Source organism: Dendrobates tinctorius, unplaced genomic scaffold (genome assembly GCF_039654945.1).
Source record: "Dendrobates tinctorius isolate UK_male_01 unplaced genomic scaffold, ASM3965494v1 ptg000086l, whole genome shotgun sequence".
In the NCBI taxonomy this organism is placed as follows: Eukaryota; Metazoa; Chordata; class Amphibia; order Anura; family Dendrobatidae; genus Dendrobates; species Dendrobates tinctorius.
Window position 1 is genome coordinate 30,394,298 of NW_027361754.1, and position 17,133 is coordinate 30,411,430.

Genomic DNA, 17,133 nt, shown 5'->3' on the forward strand with positions numbered 1-17,133 from the left:
GGGTGCAGAAAAACTACACAATCATCAGGCGTCCTCCTAACAGCGAGGACGCCTGAAGTACAGCAACCCCCGGAAGTGCGTCACCCAAGCCCGCCCCTCAGCGCCGCCCACCGCAGGAGAGAGAGCGCGGAAGGCGGCGAGCGCTAACCAGGGGGCGGGAGCCAGGAGCCGCCGTAAGGACGAGTGGACGGCGGGCGCGTGACCGGGCGGGAGCGCGCAGGTGAGGAAACGCTGCAGCGCGCGCCGCAGCAGAAGGGGCATCGGCGGGCATAACCGCCGATGTCACAGATTTATTGCCTTATAAATGGGGTTGGGACCATCAGGTGTGTTGTGCAGAAGTCTTGTGGATACACAGCTGATAGTCCTACTGAATAGACTGTTAGAATTTGTATTATGGCAAGAAAAAAGCAGCTAAGTAAAGAAAAACGAGTGGCCATCATTACTTTAAGAAATGAAGGTCAGTCAGTCCGAAAAATTGGGAAAACTTTGAAAGTGTCCCCAAGTGCAGTGGCAAAAACCATCACGTGCTACAAAGAAACAGGCTCACATGAGGCCTGCCCCAGGAAAGGAAGACCAAGAGTCACCTCTGCTGCGGAGGATAAGTTCATCCGAGTCACCAGCCTCAGAAATCGCAGGTTAACAGCAGCTCAGATTAGAGACCAGGTCAATGCCACACAGAGTTCTAGCAGCAGGCACATCTCTACAACAACTGTTAAGAGGAGACTTTGTGCAGCAGGCCTTCATGGTAAAATAGCTGCTAGGAAACCACTGCTAAGGACAGGCAACAAGCAGAAGAGACTTGTTTGGGCTAAAGAACACAAGGAATGGACATCTGTGCTTTGGTCTGATGAGTTCAAATTTGAGATCTTTGGTTCCAACCACCGTGTTTTTGTTTCCTTATAAACAGGGAGGAAATGGTTGAGGAAGTAAAAGTGGCTGGGACCCTAGGAGGTAGCGACCATGCTATTTTAGAATTTTGGATAACTAGAGGCGGAAGACCTGTGAAGACTCAGACTCAGGTTAGATTTCAGAAAGGCAGATTTTAAGGGATTCAGAAAGAGAATTGGAGGGATCCAATGGCTGGATATCCTTAAAGGCAAAAATGTCCAGGAAGGATGGGAAATCTTGAAAAATGAAATTCTCAAAGCACAGTTGTTAACAATTCCGAAAAGAGGGAAGAATAGGAAGCATTTAAGGAAACCAGGATGGATGAACACAGAACTTAAGCACATGCTAAAAAGGAAGAAAAAAATGTTTATAAAATGGAAAGAGGGAGGCATATCTAAAGAAGAATATAATGCTGTCTGCAGAACCTGCAGGGCACAAATCAGATTATCTAAAGCTGACGAATTGAGGCTTGCAAGAGATGTCAAAAGCAATAATAAAGGATTTTGGGGATATGTCAAAAGTAAAAGAAAAGTCAAAGATGCTATAGGATTTCTACAGGATGAAAATGATGAAATGGTAAGACAGGATGTTGAGAAGGCTGAACTTTTAAATTCCTATTTTGCATCTGTTTTCTCTCAGAAAGGAAATGTAACATCAACTGTTCTTCACTGTCCTATTAAGGGAATAGAAGAATCCAGGATATCTATAAACAGAAAGACAGTGAGGAAACACTTAGCTAACCTAAATGAATTCAAGTCTCCAGGTCCAGATGAATTACACCCCAGAGTACTGAAGGAGATAGCAGAAGAAATTTTTGAACCCCTCTCCATAATCTTTGAAAATTCTTGGAGAACAGGAGAAGTGCCAGAAGACTGGAGAAGAGCAAATGTTGTTCCTATCTTCAAAAAGGGGAAGAAGGTTGACCCAAGCAACTATAGGCCTGTGAGTCTGACTTCTATACCAGGAAAGATCTTTGAACAAATTATTAAACAACATGTATGTCAGTACCTGGATAAGAATGAAGTGATCAAACAGAGTCAGCATGGGTTTGTAACTAATAAGTCATGTCAGACTAACTTAATTTCCTTCTATGACGGAATCACTGATTGGGTGGATCAAGGAAATGCTGTAGATATAGTATATCTTGACTTCAGCAAAGCATTTGACAAAGTCTCTCATACAATCCTTATTGAAAAAATGACTAAGTATGGAATGGACAAGGCAACTGTTAGGTGGATTCATAACTGGCTTAGTGATCGGACCCAAAGAGTGGTCGTAAATGGCTGCACATCCAGTTGGAAGAATGTCTCAAGTGGGGTACCACAGGGCTCTGTCCTGAGCCCTGTATTGTTCAACATCTTTATCAATGATTTAGATGAAGGAATTCAGGGTAAACTGATTAAATTTGCTGATGACACAAAGCTAGGAGGGATAGCTAATACTAGAGAAGAGAGAGAGAGGATTCAAAAAGATATAAATAAACTGGAGAAGTGGGCAGCAACTAACAGAATGGTTTTTAACAGGGAGAAATGCAAAGTACTACTTCTGGGCAATAAGAATGAAAAAAGCATATACAGAATGGGAGGAATAGGGCTAAGTGACAGCACATGTGAAAAAGACTTGGGTATACTAATAGATCACAGACTGAATATGAGTCAGCAGTGTGATGCAGCAGCAAAAAAGGCAAATGCAATTCTAGGATGTATTAACAGAAGCATACAGTCTAGATCACGTGAAGTCATTATTTCCCTCTACTCCTCTTTGGTCAGACCTCATCTGGAATATTGTGTCCAGTTTTGGGCACCACATTTTAAAAAAGACATCAACAAACTGGAGCAAGTTCAGAAAAGAGCGACCAGAATGGTGACCGGTCTGCAAACCCTGTCTTATGAGGAAAGGTTGCAGGATTTGGGAATGTTTAGTTTGCAAAAGAGAAGACTGAGAGGAGACTTAATAGCTGTCTACAAATATCTAAAGGGCTGTCACATTGTAGAAGGATCAACTTTATTCTCATTTGCACAAGGAAAGACTAGAAGCAATGGGATGAAACTGAATGGGAGGAGACACAGATTAGATATTAGAAAAAACTTTTTGACAGAGTGATCAATGAAGAGGAACAGGCTGCCACGAGAAGTGGTGAGTTCTCCTTCAATGGAAGTCTTCAAACAGAGGCTGGACAGACATCTGACTGGGATGATTTATCGAATCCTGCTTTGAGCAGGGGGTTGGACCAGATGGCCCAGGAGGTCCCTTCCAACTCTACGATTCTATGATTCTATGACGCAGAAAAGGTGAACGGATGGACTCTACTTGCCTGGTTCCCACCGTGAAGCATGGAGGAGGAGGTGTGATGGTGTGAGGGTGCCTTGCTGGTGACACTGTTGGGGATTTATTCAAAATTGAAGGCATACTGAACCAGCATGGCTACCACAGCATCTTGCAGCGGCATGCTATTCCATCCGGTTTGCGTTTAGTTGGACCATCATTTATTTTTCAACAGGACAATGACCCCCAAACACACCTCCAGGCTGTGTAAGGGCTATTTGACCAAGAAGGAGAGTGATGGGGTGCTACGCCAGATGACCTGGCCTCCACAGTCACCAGACCTGAACCCAATCGAGATGGTTTGGGGTGAGCTGGACCACAGAGTGAAGGCAAAAGGGTCAACAAGTGCTAAGCATCTCTGGGAACTCCATCAAGACTGTTGGAAGACCATTTCCGGTGACCACCTCTTGAAGCTCATCAAGAGAATGCCAAGAGTGTGCAAGGCAGTAATCAAAGCAAAAGGTGGCTACTTTGAAGAACCTAGAATATAAGACATATTTTCAGTTGTTTCACACTTTTTTGTTAATTATATAATTCCACATGTGTTAATTCATAGTTTTGATGCCTTCAGAATGAATCTACAATTTTCATAGTCATGAAAATAAAGAAAACTCTTTGAATGAGAAGATGTGTCCAAACTTTTGGTCTGTACTGTATGTGTATGGTTTTATCTGATGAGCGAGTGCAGAGTCCATCTGCTTGCGTTCAGTTCCGTGTTTAGCCGCTGAAAATGGTGTGGACTGAAGATGCTAATATTTCTTGGCTTTTAGGGAACTTCTGCCCCCTGTGTAATAAGTGCTATGACGATGACGATTATGAGAGTAAGATGATGCAGTGCGGAAAGTGTGATCGATGGGTCCATTCAAAATGTGAGAGCCTGACGGGTAAGTGCAAGACGTATCACAAGTTACAGTGTTAGGTCAAAGCGCGCCGACGTAGAAGAAATCTGGTGTAGAAGTCATATGCAAATCAGAATGGAAGTGCATTAGGGGTGTGTCAAAATGCTTGGAAAAGGCAATCATGACACACCCCAGTTCCCTTCTAAATTCATTTGCATGTGACTCTGATGTTAGATTTTTCATTGCTCAGACCTTTACCAATGTAACTTTTAGCAAAGTTCTCCAGTGTCGTGCATTTATAACATATTTATGGCGTTATGTTACTGCTGTCACGTTTTCTGCTATTTTGCATCTCCTGTTGCCCCGCCATTGTGCTGTAACGTTCATGTTGTATTTCTTTCAGACGAAATGTACGAGATCCTTTCCAATCTGCCGGAGAGCGTGGCTTACATGTGCATAAATTGCACAGATCACCACCCCGCCGAGTGGAGGTTGGCGCTGACCAACGAGTTACAGGCGTCTCTAAAATATGTCCTGACGGCTCTGCTGAACTCTCGCACCTCTAGCCACCTTGTGCGGTACAGACAGGTGAATACGGCACCATCATCTCTATGAGAAGGGTCCTTGCTATCTGTATAGAAGTGCGTCGTCTATATACATTCATGCTTGAAGTGGTTTGTCACTTTTTTTTCTGGTACACAGTCAGCAAAACCTCCTGACTTAAATCCAGAGTCGGAAGAGAACATGCCTTCCCGAAGCTCTCCTGAGGGACCTGATCCTCCTGTTCTAATTCAGGTTGGCAAGCAGGATGAGCAGCCCCCTGCTGACCTCGACGGGGTGAAGAAGAAGATGGATTTCGGGAAGTACACTTCTGTGGTAAGTTGCGAGATATCTGCACCTTCTGGTGATGCCAATAGTTCTACTTAAACTATTCAGTTAACATACAAACCCACATTGGCCCACAGAAGGGTGAAGACCAGCGTTGAATGTCTTGGACATGTTTGACTTGAATCTTCATAGGATTTGGTGCTCCCTCTTTTCCCGGCTCCTTTCTCCAATCTTCCTCCAACACCTCCATGTTCTTGGTATCCCGGCCTCTACCTCTTGTTTTTTTTCCCCCTCTTTTCTCCCATCCTCCTTATGGGGTGACTAACCCCTATCTCATTATGTTTCCTGTCGAGAGCCCTCTCCTTTCTTCCTTGCTTGGATTCCTCTGGCCACCAACACATTCACACCAGCAGAGGTTACTGTCTCCAGATCACGAGCGAAGCCATCAAAGTTTTGCATCACTTTTGTGGCTCCCCCCTTGGGCTTTTGTATGCGGCTTACCTCCATGCATCCCCACCCCACCATGGTCATTGAGAAGTCGCCGCAGAATTCCTCCCCTTTTTCATCACAGGAGGTGGATACCATCATCGGGTCTAAACTCCGTGGGTGGGCTCTAACTGTTCCTCAGTGTCTGGCTCTAAGATATTTCGTTATTTCTCCTTTATTTTTAATTTTTAAGAATTCAGTATGGTGGACCTCCGGGAGGAAAGCTCCCCCGGTTGTTTGCCTGCATTGTTTGCATAGAGAAGCAGATACAGCTTAATAAAAAATAATGTCCATAGTGGGATGAAACTTGACAAGAACCCATTTTATCGCTTGCTACCTTTCATTACTCTCATACTTGTCTCTCTCCTTTTTTCTGCAGAAATTATTAGTAAGTTGATCTAAGCCATTTCCTTCTTTGCAGTTGGAGATGAGTGATGACATTGTCAGGATCATCCAAGCAGCAATGAATACAGATGGGGGTCAGCCGGAGCTGAAGAAAGCCAACAGCATGGTGAAATCCTTCTTCACAAAAGTAAGAACATTGTAGTACGATAGAAGGCAGTGGAGATGTGTGGCTGTGCCGCCTTGGGTTATCTCTGGGCATGTTTCATTTTTGGAAGCTCCTTCATCCTAAAATCATAGTGGAGTGATTGTCCTGGGAGGGTTGGCGCTGGGAGTGCTGGCTGTGGAGGGCTAACGCTTAAAAATATCCTTTCCTGTAGTGATTGCATATTGTAATTTCTCTTGTGGTCGACTGTCAACTTGACCGCGGCTGAATTTATGGAGCCCTCACAAGCCTAACCAGTTGAACATTTACATATCTTGTTTTCTAGCAAATGGAGCGTGTTTTTCCGTGGTTCAGCGTAAAGAAGTCCAGATTTTGGGAACCAAATAAAGTAGCAAACAAGTAAGTTTTTTTGTTTGCGTATTCTTACACATTTCGTGGGCCAAACACTGTAATAAATGAATGGGGTGCTCTGGTTTTAGAAATGCCTGACTCCCAGCTGCAGTTTGTTTAAAAAAAAAAAAATGCAGACCACTATACTCACCTTCCCCGGTTCCAGTGCTGACATCCAGTTGACAGGGTAGCAGCTCATCAGTGACTCGTGCCATCTAATTGGGCAGAGCATGGCTGCAGCACTGTGAACATGCCATCAGCACAGTAACAGAAGCCAGGCCTGCAGCGGAGATTCGGCACTGGACCTGGGGAGGATAAGTAAAGGACATTAGTTAAAACAAATCTGCATCTGGAGACACAACTTTCCTGAAAACCCTTTTAATATCATGTAGTAATATAATTCACAGTAAGGTAAAATGCTTTTTATTTTGTCATGCAGTAGCAGCGTGTTACCAAATGCCGTTTTGCCACCATCGCTAGACCACAATTACGCCCAGTGGCAGGAGAGGGAGAATAGCCTGGCGGTCCAGCCTCCACTAGTGAAGAAGATCATACCAGCTCCAAAACCCAAATCTCCGGGTGACCCCGAGTCCCCACCTCCCGCACAGTCAACTACACCATCAACAGGTTTGTAAAAGCAGTAGACTCATGAAGATCAGAGAATTAAAAAAAAAAAAAAAGTCTTAGAATTTGGAATTTTAAAGGGGTTGTCCAGGATTATAAGGCTATGTTCACACATGGCGTTTTTTTTGCGTTTTCGCGGCAGTTTTAACCGCGTGATTTTGCCGTGAAAAATAAGCATCCCATGCATTCCTATGGGATTCCGCAATTCTGTGCTAATGCTGCGGTTTTTACCGCGGCGGAATCGCTTCGCGGTAAAAAACGCAGCATGCTCATTAATTTAGCGGAATCGTGGCGATCCCGCACCCAAAAGTAAGCAGAACATTTGCGGATGGTACCCACGGTCCAGTGTAGAGGAGACTGTCCTCCGGGCTTTGGGTACCATATCCCTGTAAAAAATAGAATTTAAAACAAAAAATATTGTTTACTCTGTCGCCTTATTGGGGAACACAGAACCGTGGGTGTTATGCTGCTGTCCACTAGGAGGCGACACTATGCATAATCTGAAAAAGATTAACTTTGGCTCCTCCTCTGCAGTATACCCCCGTGGACGGCGTCAGCTTTCTCCAGTTTTTGCTTAGTGTCGCAGGAGGCACACCTAAGATTTTTTTTTTTTTTTTTACTCCGTCTTTTTCCTGGATTTTTTTCCAAAGGACTACAGATGAAGAAAAGCGGGTCTCCAGTGAGACTCCCGGCATGGCTCCCTCCTCGGTCCCCCATTAGGGGTACCCGGTTGAGGTCGAGGTGGCTATTCCCCATGTCGCTCCCTCACCAGTCCCTCGGGTACTGGTTCGAGGTCGAGACCCCCCTCCTTCCTCAGTTCCGTTCGGCTCTGGGTCGAGGTCGAGGCGACGATGAAGCCCCCTGACGCTGATGGCAGCACCCTCCCTAATCCCCCTCTGGTTGAGACACCGCAGGTAGGGCCTGTACCAGGCACCAGGGACCCCAGTCCACCTGTGGGCTCCTTTTGGGACCGGGGGAGGTGCAGAGAGGCCTGCACTTATCAGAGACCGGGTTCCCTGCGCCCCGGTCTCTGCAGCAGCAGTAGCTACATGGCGCCCCAAGGGACCCTCTACAGGGCCCCAGTCACGCGCATGGCCCCACCGCCAGCCTTCCTTTCATGCTGGGAGGGTCTGGTTTAAATCCGACCCCCCCTGGACGACCGCGCCGTCCTGGAGCTCTGCTGGGCAGGAGACCTCAAATTTAGGCCGAAGTCGCCGCCCCATTCCCGCCCCCCAGATGACGAAAATGACACTGTAGTGTCATAGAAGGGGCGGATCGAGGCAGGAAGGGCGCGCTTTTACATGGCTCAGCGCGCCCTTTTCCAGCTCTCCGCCCCCTTCCCTCTCCACCTCAGAATTCGGTGGCCATCTTGCTGCACCTGGAGGAAGGCAGCACAGCAGTCTCTGGGGGGCACAGGACGTGGGACTTATCAGCGCTGGACCTAAGGGGGAGCACCGGTGGGGTAAGATCACAGCTTGGTTCTTTGTACTCAGCTGTGAATTCCTATGACCTATAGCGCTGTCCTACTCCTTTCCTCTGCGTAGATACCCCTGTAGGGCCTCCACTAATCAGCCTAGGTACTATGTCGGGCTCAAGGAAAAGAACCAGGCAAGACTGCTTTTATGCAGTCTGCACAGCCTGCAAGGCCACTCTCCCCAGCGGCAGCACGTATCCGCACTGCCGGGATTGTACCCAAAAAACAGGATCAGAACCCCAAGAAGTCCCTACCAACGCTTCTGCGACCGCTACTGCGCCGGAATGGGCGACTCAGATGTCGCAGTCTATGACACAGTCTATAGATAACCTGACCTCCACATTACTGCAGGCTCTGCAGGGTCATGTCTCGGCTATGAACGTTACCCAGCAAAGGGACGTCCGGTCTCATGATCAGGGCGCTTCCGACAGTTCGAGGCGTAAGCGGACCCACAGGTCGCGTTCATCTGCGTCCTCACATAGCAATAGGTCTTCCCCCTCCAGGGAAAGACACAGTGGCCTCAGGTCACCGAGGCCGTCCCCTGATAGAGAAGGACAATGCGGATCGCCACAACGATCCCAGACCACGGGAAACCTCCGCTCTAGTTCGCCCGCTAGGGAGCTCCTTAGCGATGCGCAAGACTCAGAGGGCATATGTGACTCCAATTCAGATAACGAAACAGAGAATGCTTTGCTCCCTTGTCCCCCTAGCAATACTGCAATAGTTGAGGATATCGTCTCTTCCATCCTTCGGGTGCTGGACATTTCAGATCCAACCCCGGAAGCACCAGAACACAAGATTTCCTTTGAAAGTGTTCAGAAACCATCGAAGGTCTTCCCTAATCACCCGGAATTTCAAAAAATCCTTTCTAAGCATTTTTCGCAGCCTGAGAAAAAATTCGCCAATCGCAAGTATTTGGAAGCAAGGTACCCCTTTCCACAGAAGGACACCAAGGATTGGACAGATCCGCCTGAAGTGGACCCTCCAGTGTCTAGACTAGCAGCACAAACGCTTCTCTCGCTGCCGGACAGTTCAACCCTCAAGGACACAGCAGACAGACAAGTAGAACGCATGGCTCGTTCAATCTTTGAAGCGGCAGGTGCCTCTCTGGCTCCCGCATTTGCTTCAGTTTGGGCAGCCAAGGCCATCATGGCCTGGGCTGATCTATTGCAAAAGGGCCTTCAAGCTTCAAATCCTCAGCTGGCGGACCAGGCGGTGCAAATTGCAGTAGTGGCAGATTACATGGTCCATGCAGCGTTGGACTCTGCAAGAGGGATAGTGGGAATAGCATCAAACGCCATCACAATCCGGCGTATTCTCTGGCTAAGAGAATGGAAAGCGGATGCGGCCTCAAAAAAGTCCCTAATAAATCTCCCGTACTTCAGTGGCCGTCTTTTCGGTGAAAAGCTGGATACAACGATATCCAATGCTACCGGGGGCAAAAGTACTTCCCTCCCTCAACTAAGACCAAAACGCAAGTTTAAAAGACGTAATCAATCTCGTTTCCGATCCTTTCGGAATTCTTCAGGCTGGTCCGTCTCACGCCCAGCACAAAACCGTAATCGTTCCCCCCGCAGGGAAAACACACGTGCGGCACAGAGGCCGGACAGGAACTGGCAGTCAAAGGCAAGCCAGGCAAAATCTAAAGGAGGAAAACCTCAGACTTTTCCCTCATCTTGACTCATGCCCTCTGGAAGACACCCCACTTGTAGGCGGACGACTGCTACTCTTTCAGCAGGTCTGGCTGCCTATTACAGAAGACAAGTGGGTCAAGGAAATAGTGTCTTCAGGAAACAAAATCGAGTTTACTACCAGCCCACCGCACAGGTTTTTTCCCTCTGTCCCTCCAAAATCCCCGCTCAAAGCTCAGGCCTTCCGTCAAGCGGTTCTTCCCTCCTGCAAGCAGGAGTCATAGTGCCAGTCCCAGCAGAAGAGCGCTTCCGAGGGTTCTACTCCAACCTGTTCGTGGTGCCCAAGAAGGGAGGCAGCGTCCGACCCATACTAGACCTCAAGCAACTCAACAAGTATGTTCGAGTTCGTCACTTCCGCATGGAATCCCTCCCGGTCAATCGTTGCGTCCATGGAAAAAGGAGAATATCTCGCCTCCATAGACATACAGGATGCATACCTGCATATACCGATTGCTCCCGCCCATCAGAGGTTTCTCAGATTCGCAATCAACCAAGACCATTACCAGTTTGTGGCCCTCCCGTTCGGTCTCGCCACGGCTCCCAGAACATTTACAAAGGTCATGGCAGCTACCATGGACGTTCTGCACTCCAGAGGCATAGTAGTCGTTCCATACCTGGACGACCTTCTCATCAAGGCCCCCACCCTCAAGGACTGCGAGGTCAGCGTCTCGATCACGATCGACACTCTGAGGCGCCTGGGATGGTTAGTCAATTTACAGAAGTCCTCGACTACCCCGAGTCAGTCTCTGACCTTCCTGGGGATGCTATTAGACACCTCCAAGAGTCTGGTGATCCTCCCCAGGGACAAGGCACTGGCTCTCCGTCTGGGAGTTCACACACTCCTCCAAGTCCCCCAGATCTCTCCGGTATGCCGAGAGTACTTGGCAGGATGGCAGCAGCAATGGAGGCGGTACCATTTGCCCAGTTTCACCTCGGACCCCTTCAACTGGCCATCCTCAAGTCCTGGGACAGGAATCCGTTCTCCCTCGACAGGGAGTTCCGGTTATCATCGAAAACCAGGAGGTCCCTGCACTGGTTGCTCAAGCCAGCCTCGCTTGCAAGGGGAAAATCCTTTCTCTCAGGTCATTGGAAGGTTTTGACCACCGATGCAAGCCTGACGGGTTGGGGCACGGTGCACCTACATCGCAGAGCGCAAGGCAGGAGGTCACCAAGGGAATCGACCATGCCCATCAACATCCTGGAAATTCGGGCCATCTTCCTGGCGTTTAAAGCCTTCCATCACTTGCTAGCAGACTCTCATATCAGAGTACAGTCGGACAATGCCACGGCAGTGGCATACGTGAACCATCAAGGCGGCACCCGCAGCATCCAGGCGATGACCGAAGTAACACGTATCCTACAATGGGTGGAGGCTGCAAGGTCGGTACTCTCCGCGGTCCACATTCCGGGTGTGGACAACTGGGAAGCCGACTATCTCAGCCGACAAGGAATGGACTCGGGGGAGTGGTCTCTCCATCCCGAAGTCTTCTGTCAGATCTGTCATCGTTGGGGGACTCCGGACGTGGATCTGATGGCATCCCATCTCAATGCCAAGGTTCCCAATTTCATGGCCAGGACGTGCGATCCGCGGTCGCTCGGAGCAGATGCCCTGGTTCAGGACTGGACCCAGTTCCAGCTTCTGTACATTTTTCCACCCCTCCCCCTGATCTCCAGAGTCCTGAGAAAGATCAAACAAGAGGGTGTTCCCACCATTCTGATCGCTCCAGACTGGCCCAGGCGTACATGGTACGCCGACGTCGTGCAACTCACAGCAGACGCTCCCTGGCGTCTCCCCACACGTCCCGACCTCCTGTCACAAGGCCCGTTCTTCCACCAGAACTCGGGCTCTCAATTTGACGGCGTGGCCATTGAGACCTGGGTTTTGACCCAAGCAGGTTTTTCACCGGACGTTGTTAAAACCATGATCAAGGCTCGAAAGCCAACTTCAGCCAGGATTTACTATCGTACCTGGAAGGTTTTCTTCACATGGTGCGAATCTCGTGGGCGGATCCCACTTCCCTATTCTCTTCCAAAGGTCCTCGGTTTCCTTCAGTCAGGCCTGGACGCCGGGCTATCCCTGGGCTCGCTGAAGAGCCAGGTGTCAGCGCTTAGAGTGCTCTTCCAGGGGCGTATTGCTAACAAGCCGCAAGTGAAGACTTTTCTCCAAGGGGTTTCCCGATTGGTTCCTCCCTACAGACGTCCGTTGGAGACGTGGGACCTCAACCTGGTCTTGACAGCACTACAGTCACCTCCTTTTGAACCCCCTAGGGTGGTCTCACTCCGCTTTCTATCACAGAAAGTGGTTTTCCTGGTGGCAATCACCTCGCTACGCAGGGTGTCTGAGCTTTCAGCTCTTTCCTGCAGACAACCCTTCCTGGTTTTTCATCAGGACAAGGTGGTTCTCCGTACAGTACCATCCTTCCTTCCGAAGGTCGTGTCCAGCTTCCACCTCAATGAGGAAATATCACTACCGTCTCTTTGCCCGCCTCCCGTTCATAGGGTAGAGAAGGCTCTGCATACGCTTGACCTTGTCAGGGCATTACGTATTTACGTGTCTAGGACTGCTCCCTTCCGGAAGTCTGATTCACTTTTCCTTCTTCCAGAAGGCGTTCGCAAGGGCCTACCGGCTTCAAAAGCCACCCTTGCTAGGTGGATCAAGTCCACCATTCAAGAGGCTTACCGCCTCAACAATTCTCCCCTTCCGGCCGGTATCACGGCACACTCTACGCGGGAGGTAGGGGCCTCTTGGGCCATTCGGCATCAAGCCTCGGCACTTCAGGTGTGTAAGTCAGCCACTTGGACTAGCCTGCACACATTTACAAAACACTACAGAGTGCATACCCAGTCCTCAGCGGATGCGAGCCTGGGTAGACGGGTCCTGCAGGCGGCAGTACCCCAAGTCTAGGGGACTGTCAGCACAATATTCGTCCACTGCTTCCCACCCAGGGACTGCTTTGGGATGTCCCACGGTTCTGTGTCCCCCAATAAGGCGACAGAGTAAAGGAGATTTTTGTGTACTCACCGTAAAATCTCTTTCTCTTAGCCTTTAATTGCGGGACACAGCTCCCACCCTGTTGCCCTTGCGGGCGGTTGTTACGGTTGGGTTCTCATATTGTTGTTTGAGCCTGTTTATAGTAGCCTCTTTTTACAGGCATGGTTATGTTTCTGGTATATTCCTCCTAATGCTTTTGCACAAAACTGGAGAAGGCTGCTGCCATCCAGGGGTGTATACTGCAGAGGAGGAGCTAAAGTTAATCTTTTTCAGATTATGCTTAGTGTTGCCTCTTAGTGGACAGCAGCATAACACCCTCGGTTCTGTGTCCCCCAATTAAAGGCTAAGAGAAAGATTTTACGGTGAGTACACATAAATCTCCTTATTCTCACCTTCCGACGTCCTGCACAGCCTTCCCGCCTCTCTCCACGCTCCCGGTCATCCTTTGCGAGCGATGACGTCCGTTCTCGCGGGATCGCGAAGTCTCGCGGTCATTCGCGCAACGTCATCGCGAATGACCGCGAGACGTCGCGATCCCGCGTGAACGGACGTCATCGCGGTAATTCTCACAAAGGATTACTGGGACCGGGAGCGTGGAGAGAAGTCGGAAGGTGAGAATAACAATATTTTTTTTTTATTATTATTTTTTACATCCTATCTTTTACTATTGACGCCGCATAGGCAGCCTCAATAGTAAAAAGTTGGTCACACTCGTCAAACACTATCAGTTCAATCAGTTCTTCAAGCGATGCAACAGATCGCTTGGAAAACGCTAGCAATTCTGCAAGCTAATAACGCTTGCAAAATGCTAGTTTTTCCGCGGGAAAATCGTGGGAATTTAAAATGCGATTTTCCCGCGGAATGGAATTCTCGCGGTAATTTCCGCGAGAGTTCCGCTTCCTGTGAACGTAGCCTAAAACTTAGCTACTTTCTTTAAAAAAGCACACTATACTCATCCACGGGTTGTTTCTGTAGTATTGCAGATTTTGTAAAGGTGCTGCATCCAATTTTAGGGACCTTGTGTTCGAGTTTACACAAACTTAGTTGATGGTTCTGACTTGATTTGACCTTTTATGAGACCGTTTTCATAAATATGCTTTTTTCCAATAGTATTAGATCACAGCAGGGATGAGAACGCAGATCTGCCTCCTCCGCCTGGTGTGGAAGACAATCGTCAGTGCGCCCTGTGCCTCAAGTATGGGGATGACAATGCCAGTGTAAGTGGCCTGGTGTAAGGTTTCCATTCTGTATTTGAACTTGGCCAGTATACCCCCTGTTACCTGATGGGATCTATGGCTCCTCTTTTGATTAGTTGCACTAGTCATCAATGGCGGTGAGATGCTCTTGTGTCATCATTCCTGGCCAGATGATCAAAAGAAGAGCCACAGGTGGCGGGGCTTCCCATCCGGCGGCCACAGATTTACCGGACTGGATCCTGAAATTTGATTTACACCGACTCTAATCAGAAATTCTCTTCTCTTTTCCTCCTTACAGGATGCTGGGCGTCTTTTGTACATTGGTCAGGATGAGTGGGCACACATAAACTGTGCCTTATGGTCTGCGGAGGTGTTTGAGGATGATGACGGTTCCCTTAAAAATGTCCACATGGCAGTGATCAGGGGAAAGCAACTGGTAAGGTTACAAAGAGGAGAGGGAAGCTCGATATGCCTCCACCTCCATGGTGTCCTCCCTGTCGCTCAAAGGACCCGATAATAATTATTCTTTTTTTTGTGTTACACTCCAGAGGTGTGAACATTGCCAGAAGCTCGGTGCCACTGTCGGCTGCTGCTTGTCATCCTGCACCAGCAATTACCACTTCATGTGCTCGAGGATTAAGAATTGCGTGTTTTTGGAGGATAAGAAAGTGTACTGCCAGAAACACAGAGATTTGATTAAAGGGGAGGTGCGTACGGCCACGTGTATAAAGTATTACACCCATGTATGGGGTTTGGATAGTTTCTCTACGTTGGGACCTCCCTTTAACTGTGTGCGAGGCCGCTTCCGGATGCATTTTAATGTTTGTATAAAACTCGGACCTCCCCACACAATTCAGACATTAAATGCAGAAAAGAAAACGGGTAACTCAGTGTTAAAAATCCAGCAATGTGAAATACAAGGTATTGTAGAATTATAGAATGGTAGAGTTGGAAGGGACCTCCTGGGTCATCTGGTCCAACCCCCTGCTCAAAGCAGGATTCGCCAAATCATCCCAGACTGATGTCTGTCCAGGCTCTGTTTGAAGACTCCCATTGAAGGAGAACTCACTATGGCAGCCTGTTCCACTCATTGATCATCATAACTGTCCAAAAAAAATGTTTAATATCTAATTACTCATTAATTCAGACACTTCTTCTTTACAGGTTGTGTCTGATAACAACTTTGAGGTTTTCAGGCGAGTGGTTGTCGACTTCGAAGGGATTAACTTGCGCAGGAAATTTTTGAATGGTCTGGAGTCGGACAACATTCATATGATGATAGGTGAGTGTTCAGAAATCTTTGATTTTGTATTATTTATTATTTTGCAAAAAAACTCAATAAAAACTAGCTGAAATGTAGATTGATCCCCAGCGGGCACAGTGATGTCTGTGCAGCACTGCAGAATATGATGGCACTATATAAGCTAGTAAAATAAATAATCAACAATATATTGGTAACTCGGGATTTTGAGTGGCTTCATTTCCTCAGTTTGTATTCATGATTCCAGTTTTCTGTCGTTTTTTTATCCGTACAGGCTCCATGACTATCGATTGCCTCGGTATTCTGAGTGACTTATCCGACTGCGAGGAGAAACTTTTCCCTGTCGGTTATCAGTAGGTGTCATTTTATAACGTTTTTTTTTCCCTATCTTGTAAAGTGGTTTACAGCATTGCAGTGGAGCTTGCCCTTGACCTGGATCATATCAAAAATCAATATGTATAAATCATCGTGGTCCAAAAATGGCCGTCTAGAATCATTAACGATGATCCCAGGCTGCTGCGCTCTGCACATCTGTTGCTTCCAGTAATTTATTTTGTCCCCACTTCCTCCGAGCAGATGTTCTCGAGTGTACTGGAGTACTACAGACGCCCGGAAACGTTGTGTTTATACGTGTAAAATCCTGGAGTGTCGGCCCCCTCCTGCCGAAAAGGATATCAACAGCACCGTGCACCACGAAAAAAACTGCACCATCGCGCATAGTCCTCCACGCGATGAAATGCAGGGTAAGACCCTGAGGCAGAAAACAAAGAGCGATTAAATATATAACAACACTCTGTCTCAATAAAAGGAAATCTGACAGCTTCAGATATGAGCTCGGTAGTGCAATAGCACATTGATAGATTTATTTCTTGAGTGAGTCAGCGGGGCGATAAACATAGAGACAACTATTGCGTGATCTTTAGGTGTGCACGGCAGCAGCATGGTCCCCTCTTTACACCCTTGTATCCTCTTATTCTACCTTTTGTATCTGGGTTTTGTTGGTGGGAGGTCACGGACTGAGTTCACTCATTAAAAAAATCGACTTTTTCTTTTCTCATTTTTAGAGCCAAGCACACACAAAGTAAATCCTGTTGATACTGTCGGTCTCCCTTCCCCAGAACCTTTCTCTTCAGCTTCCAGCACCTGGACCTCTTCCCGACACTCTGGTGTGGGTAGGATCCGATCTCACAGATACTCCTCTAATCAGCGTTTTCCTGGTCCTCGTCCACTTCCATCTGCAGGTATTGGACGTGATACATGACAAAGTTATGAGGCACTTATTCACCTCTGCTGCATTCATTGTGTATGGTCCTCCACAGTATAACAAAGCACGGTACTCGGCTATCTCTAACAGTCCTATAGGTAATGAATAGAATAGTCACACGTGCGGATGTTACTCCATTCTAAAGGACATTTCAGAGCTCTGTTATCTGAATCAGTGGGGGTCTCAGCAGTTGAACCTCCCACCATTTCGCAAGTTATCTCCTATTCTGTCAATAGATGGTAGCTCGCATTGTTGTTTAAATCTGAACTGTAACTAGATTTCATAATACCTCCACGCTTTATGAAATACATCATAAACCTGATGAGACTGGTGTATTTGCTGTGAAAATCCATGGCAGAATGGCGAT

The 17,133-nt window shown here is 47.8% G+C and overlaps 1 protein-coding gene across 2 annotated transcripts in view; it reads left to right on the forward strand.

The window, feature by feature from the left end:
- The window catches only part of KMT2A (lysine methyltransferase 2A), a 165,863-nt gene that overhangs the window by 66,170 nt on the left and 82,560 nt on the right, over positions 1-17,133 (forward strand). For both annotated transcript variants that reach the window (XM_073585273.1, XM_073585272.1), the window contains exons 14-26: positions 3,984-4,097; positions 4,456-4,640; positions 4,755-4,928; positions 5,788-5,898; positions 6,200-6,273; positions 6,704-6,891; positions 14,156-14,262; positions 14,540-14,677; positions 14,790-14,948; positions 15,406-15,523; positions 15,777-15,855; positions 16,079-16,245; positions 16,567-16,743. In XM_073585273.1, the coding sequence (XP_073441374.1) occupies positions 3,984-4,097; positions 4,456-4,640; positions 4,755-4,928; positions 5,788-5,898; positions 6,200-6,273; positions 6,704-6,891; positions 14,156-14,262; positions 14,540-14,677; positions 14,790-14,948; positions 15,406-15,523; positions 15,777-15,855; positions 16,079-16,245; positions 16,567-16,743 (1,791 nt within the window). The remainder of the gene's footprint in view (positions 1-3,983; positions 4,098-4,455; positions 4,641-4,754; positions 4,929-5,787; positions 5,899-6,199; positions 6,274-6,703; positions 6,892-14,155; positions 14,263-14,539; positions 14,678-14,789; positions 14,949-15,405; positions 15,524-15,776; positions 15,856-16,078; positions 16,246-16,566; positions 16,744-17,133) is intronic.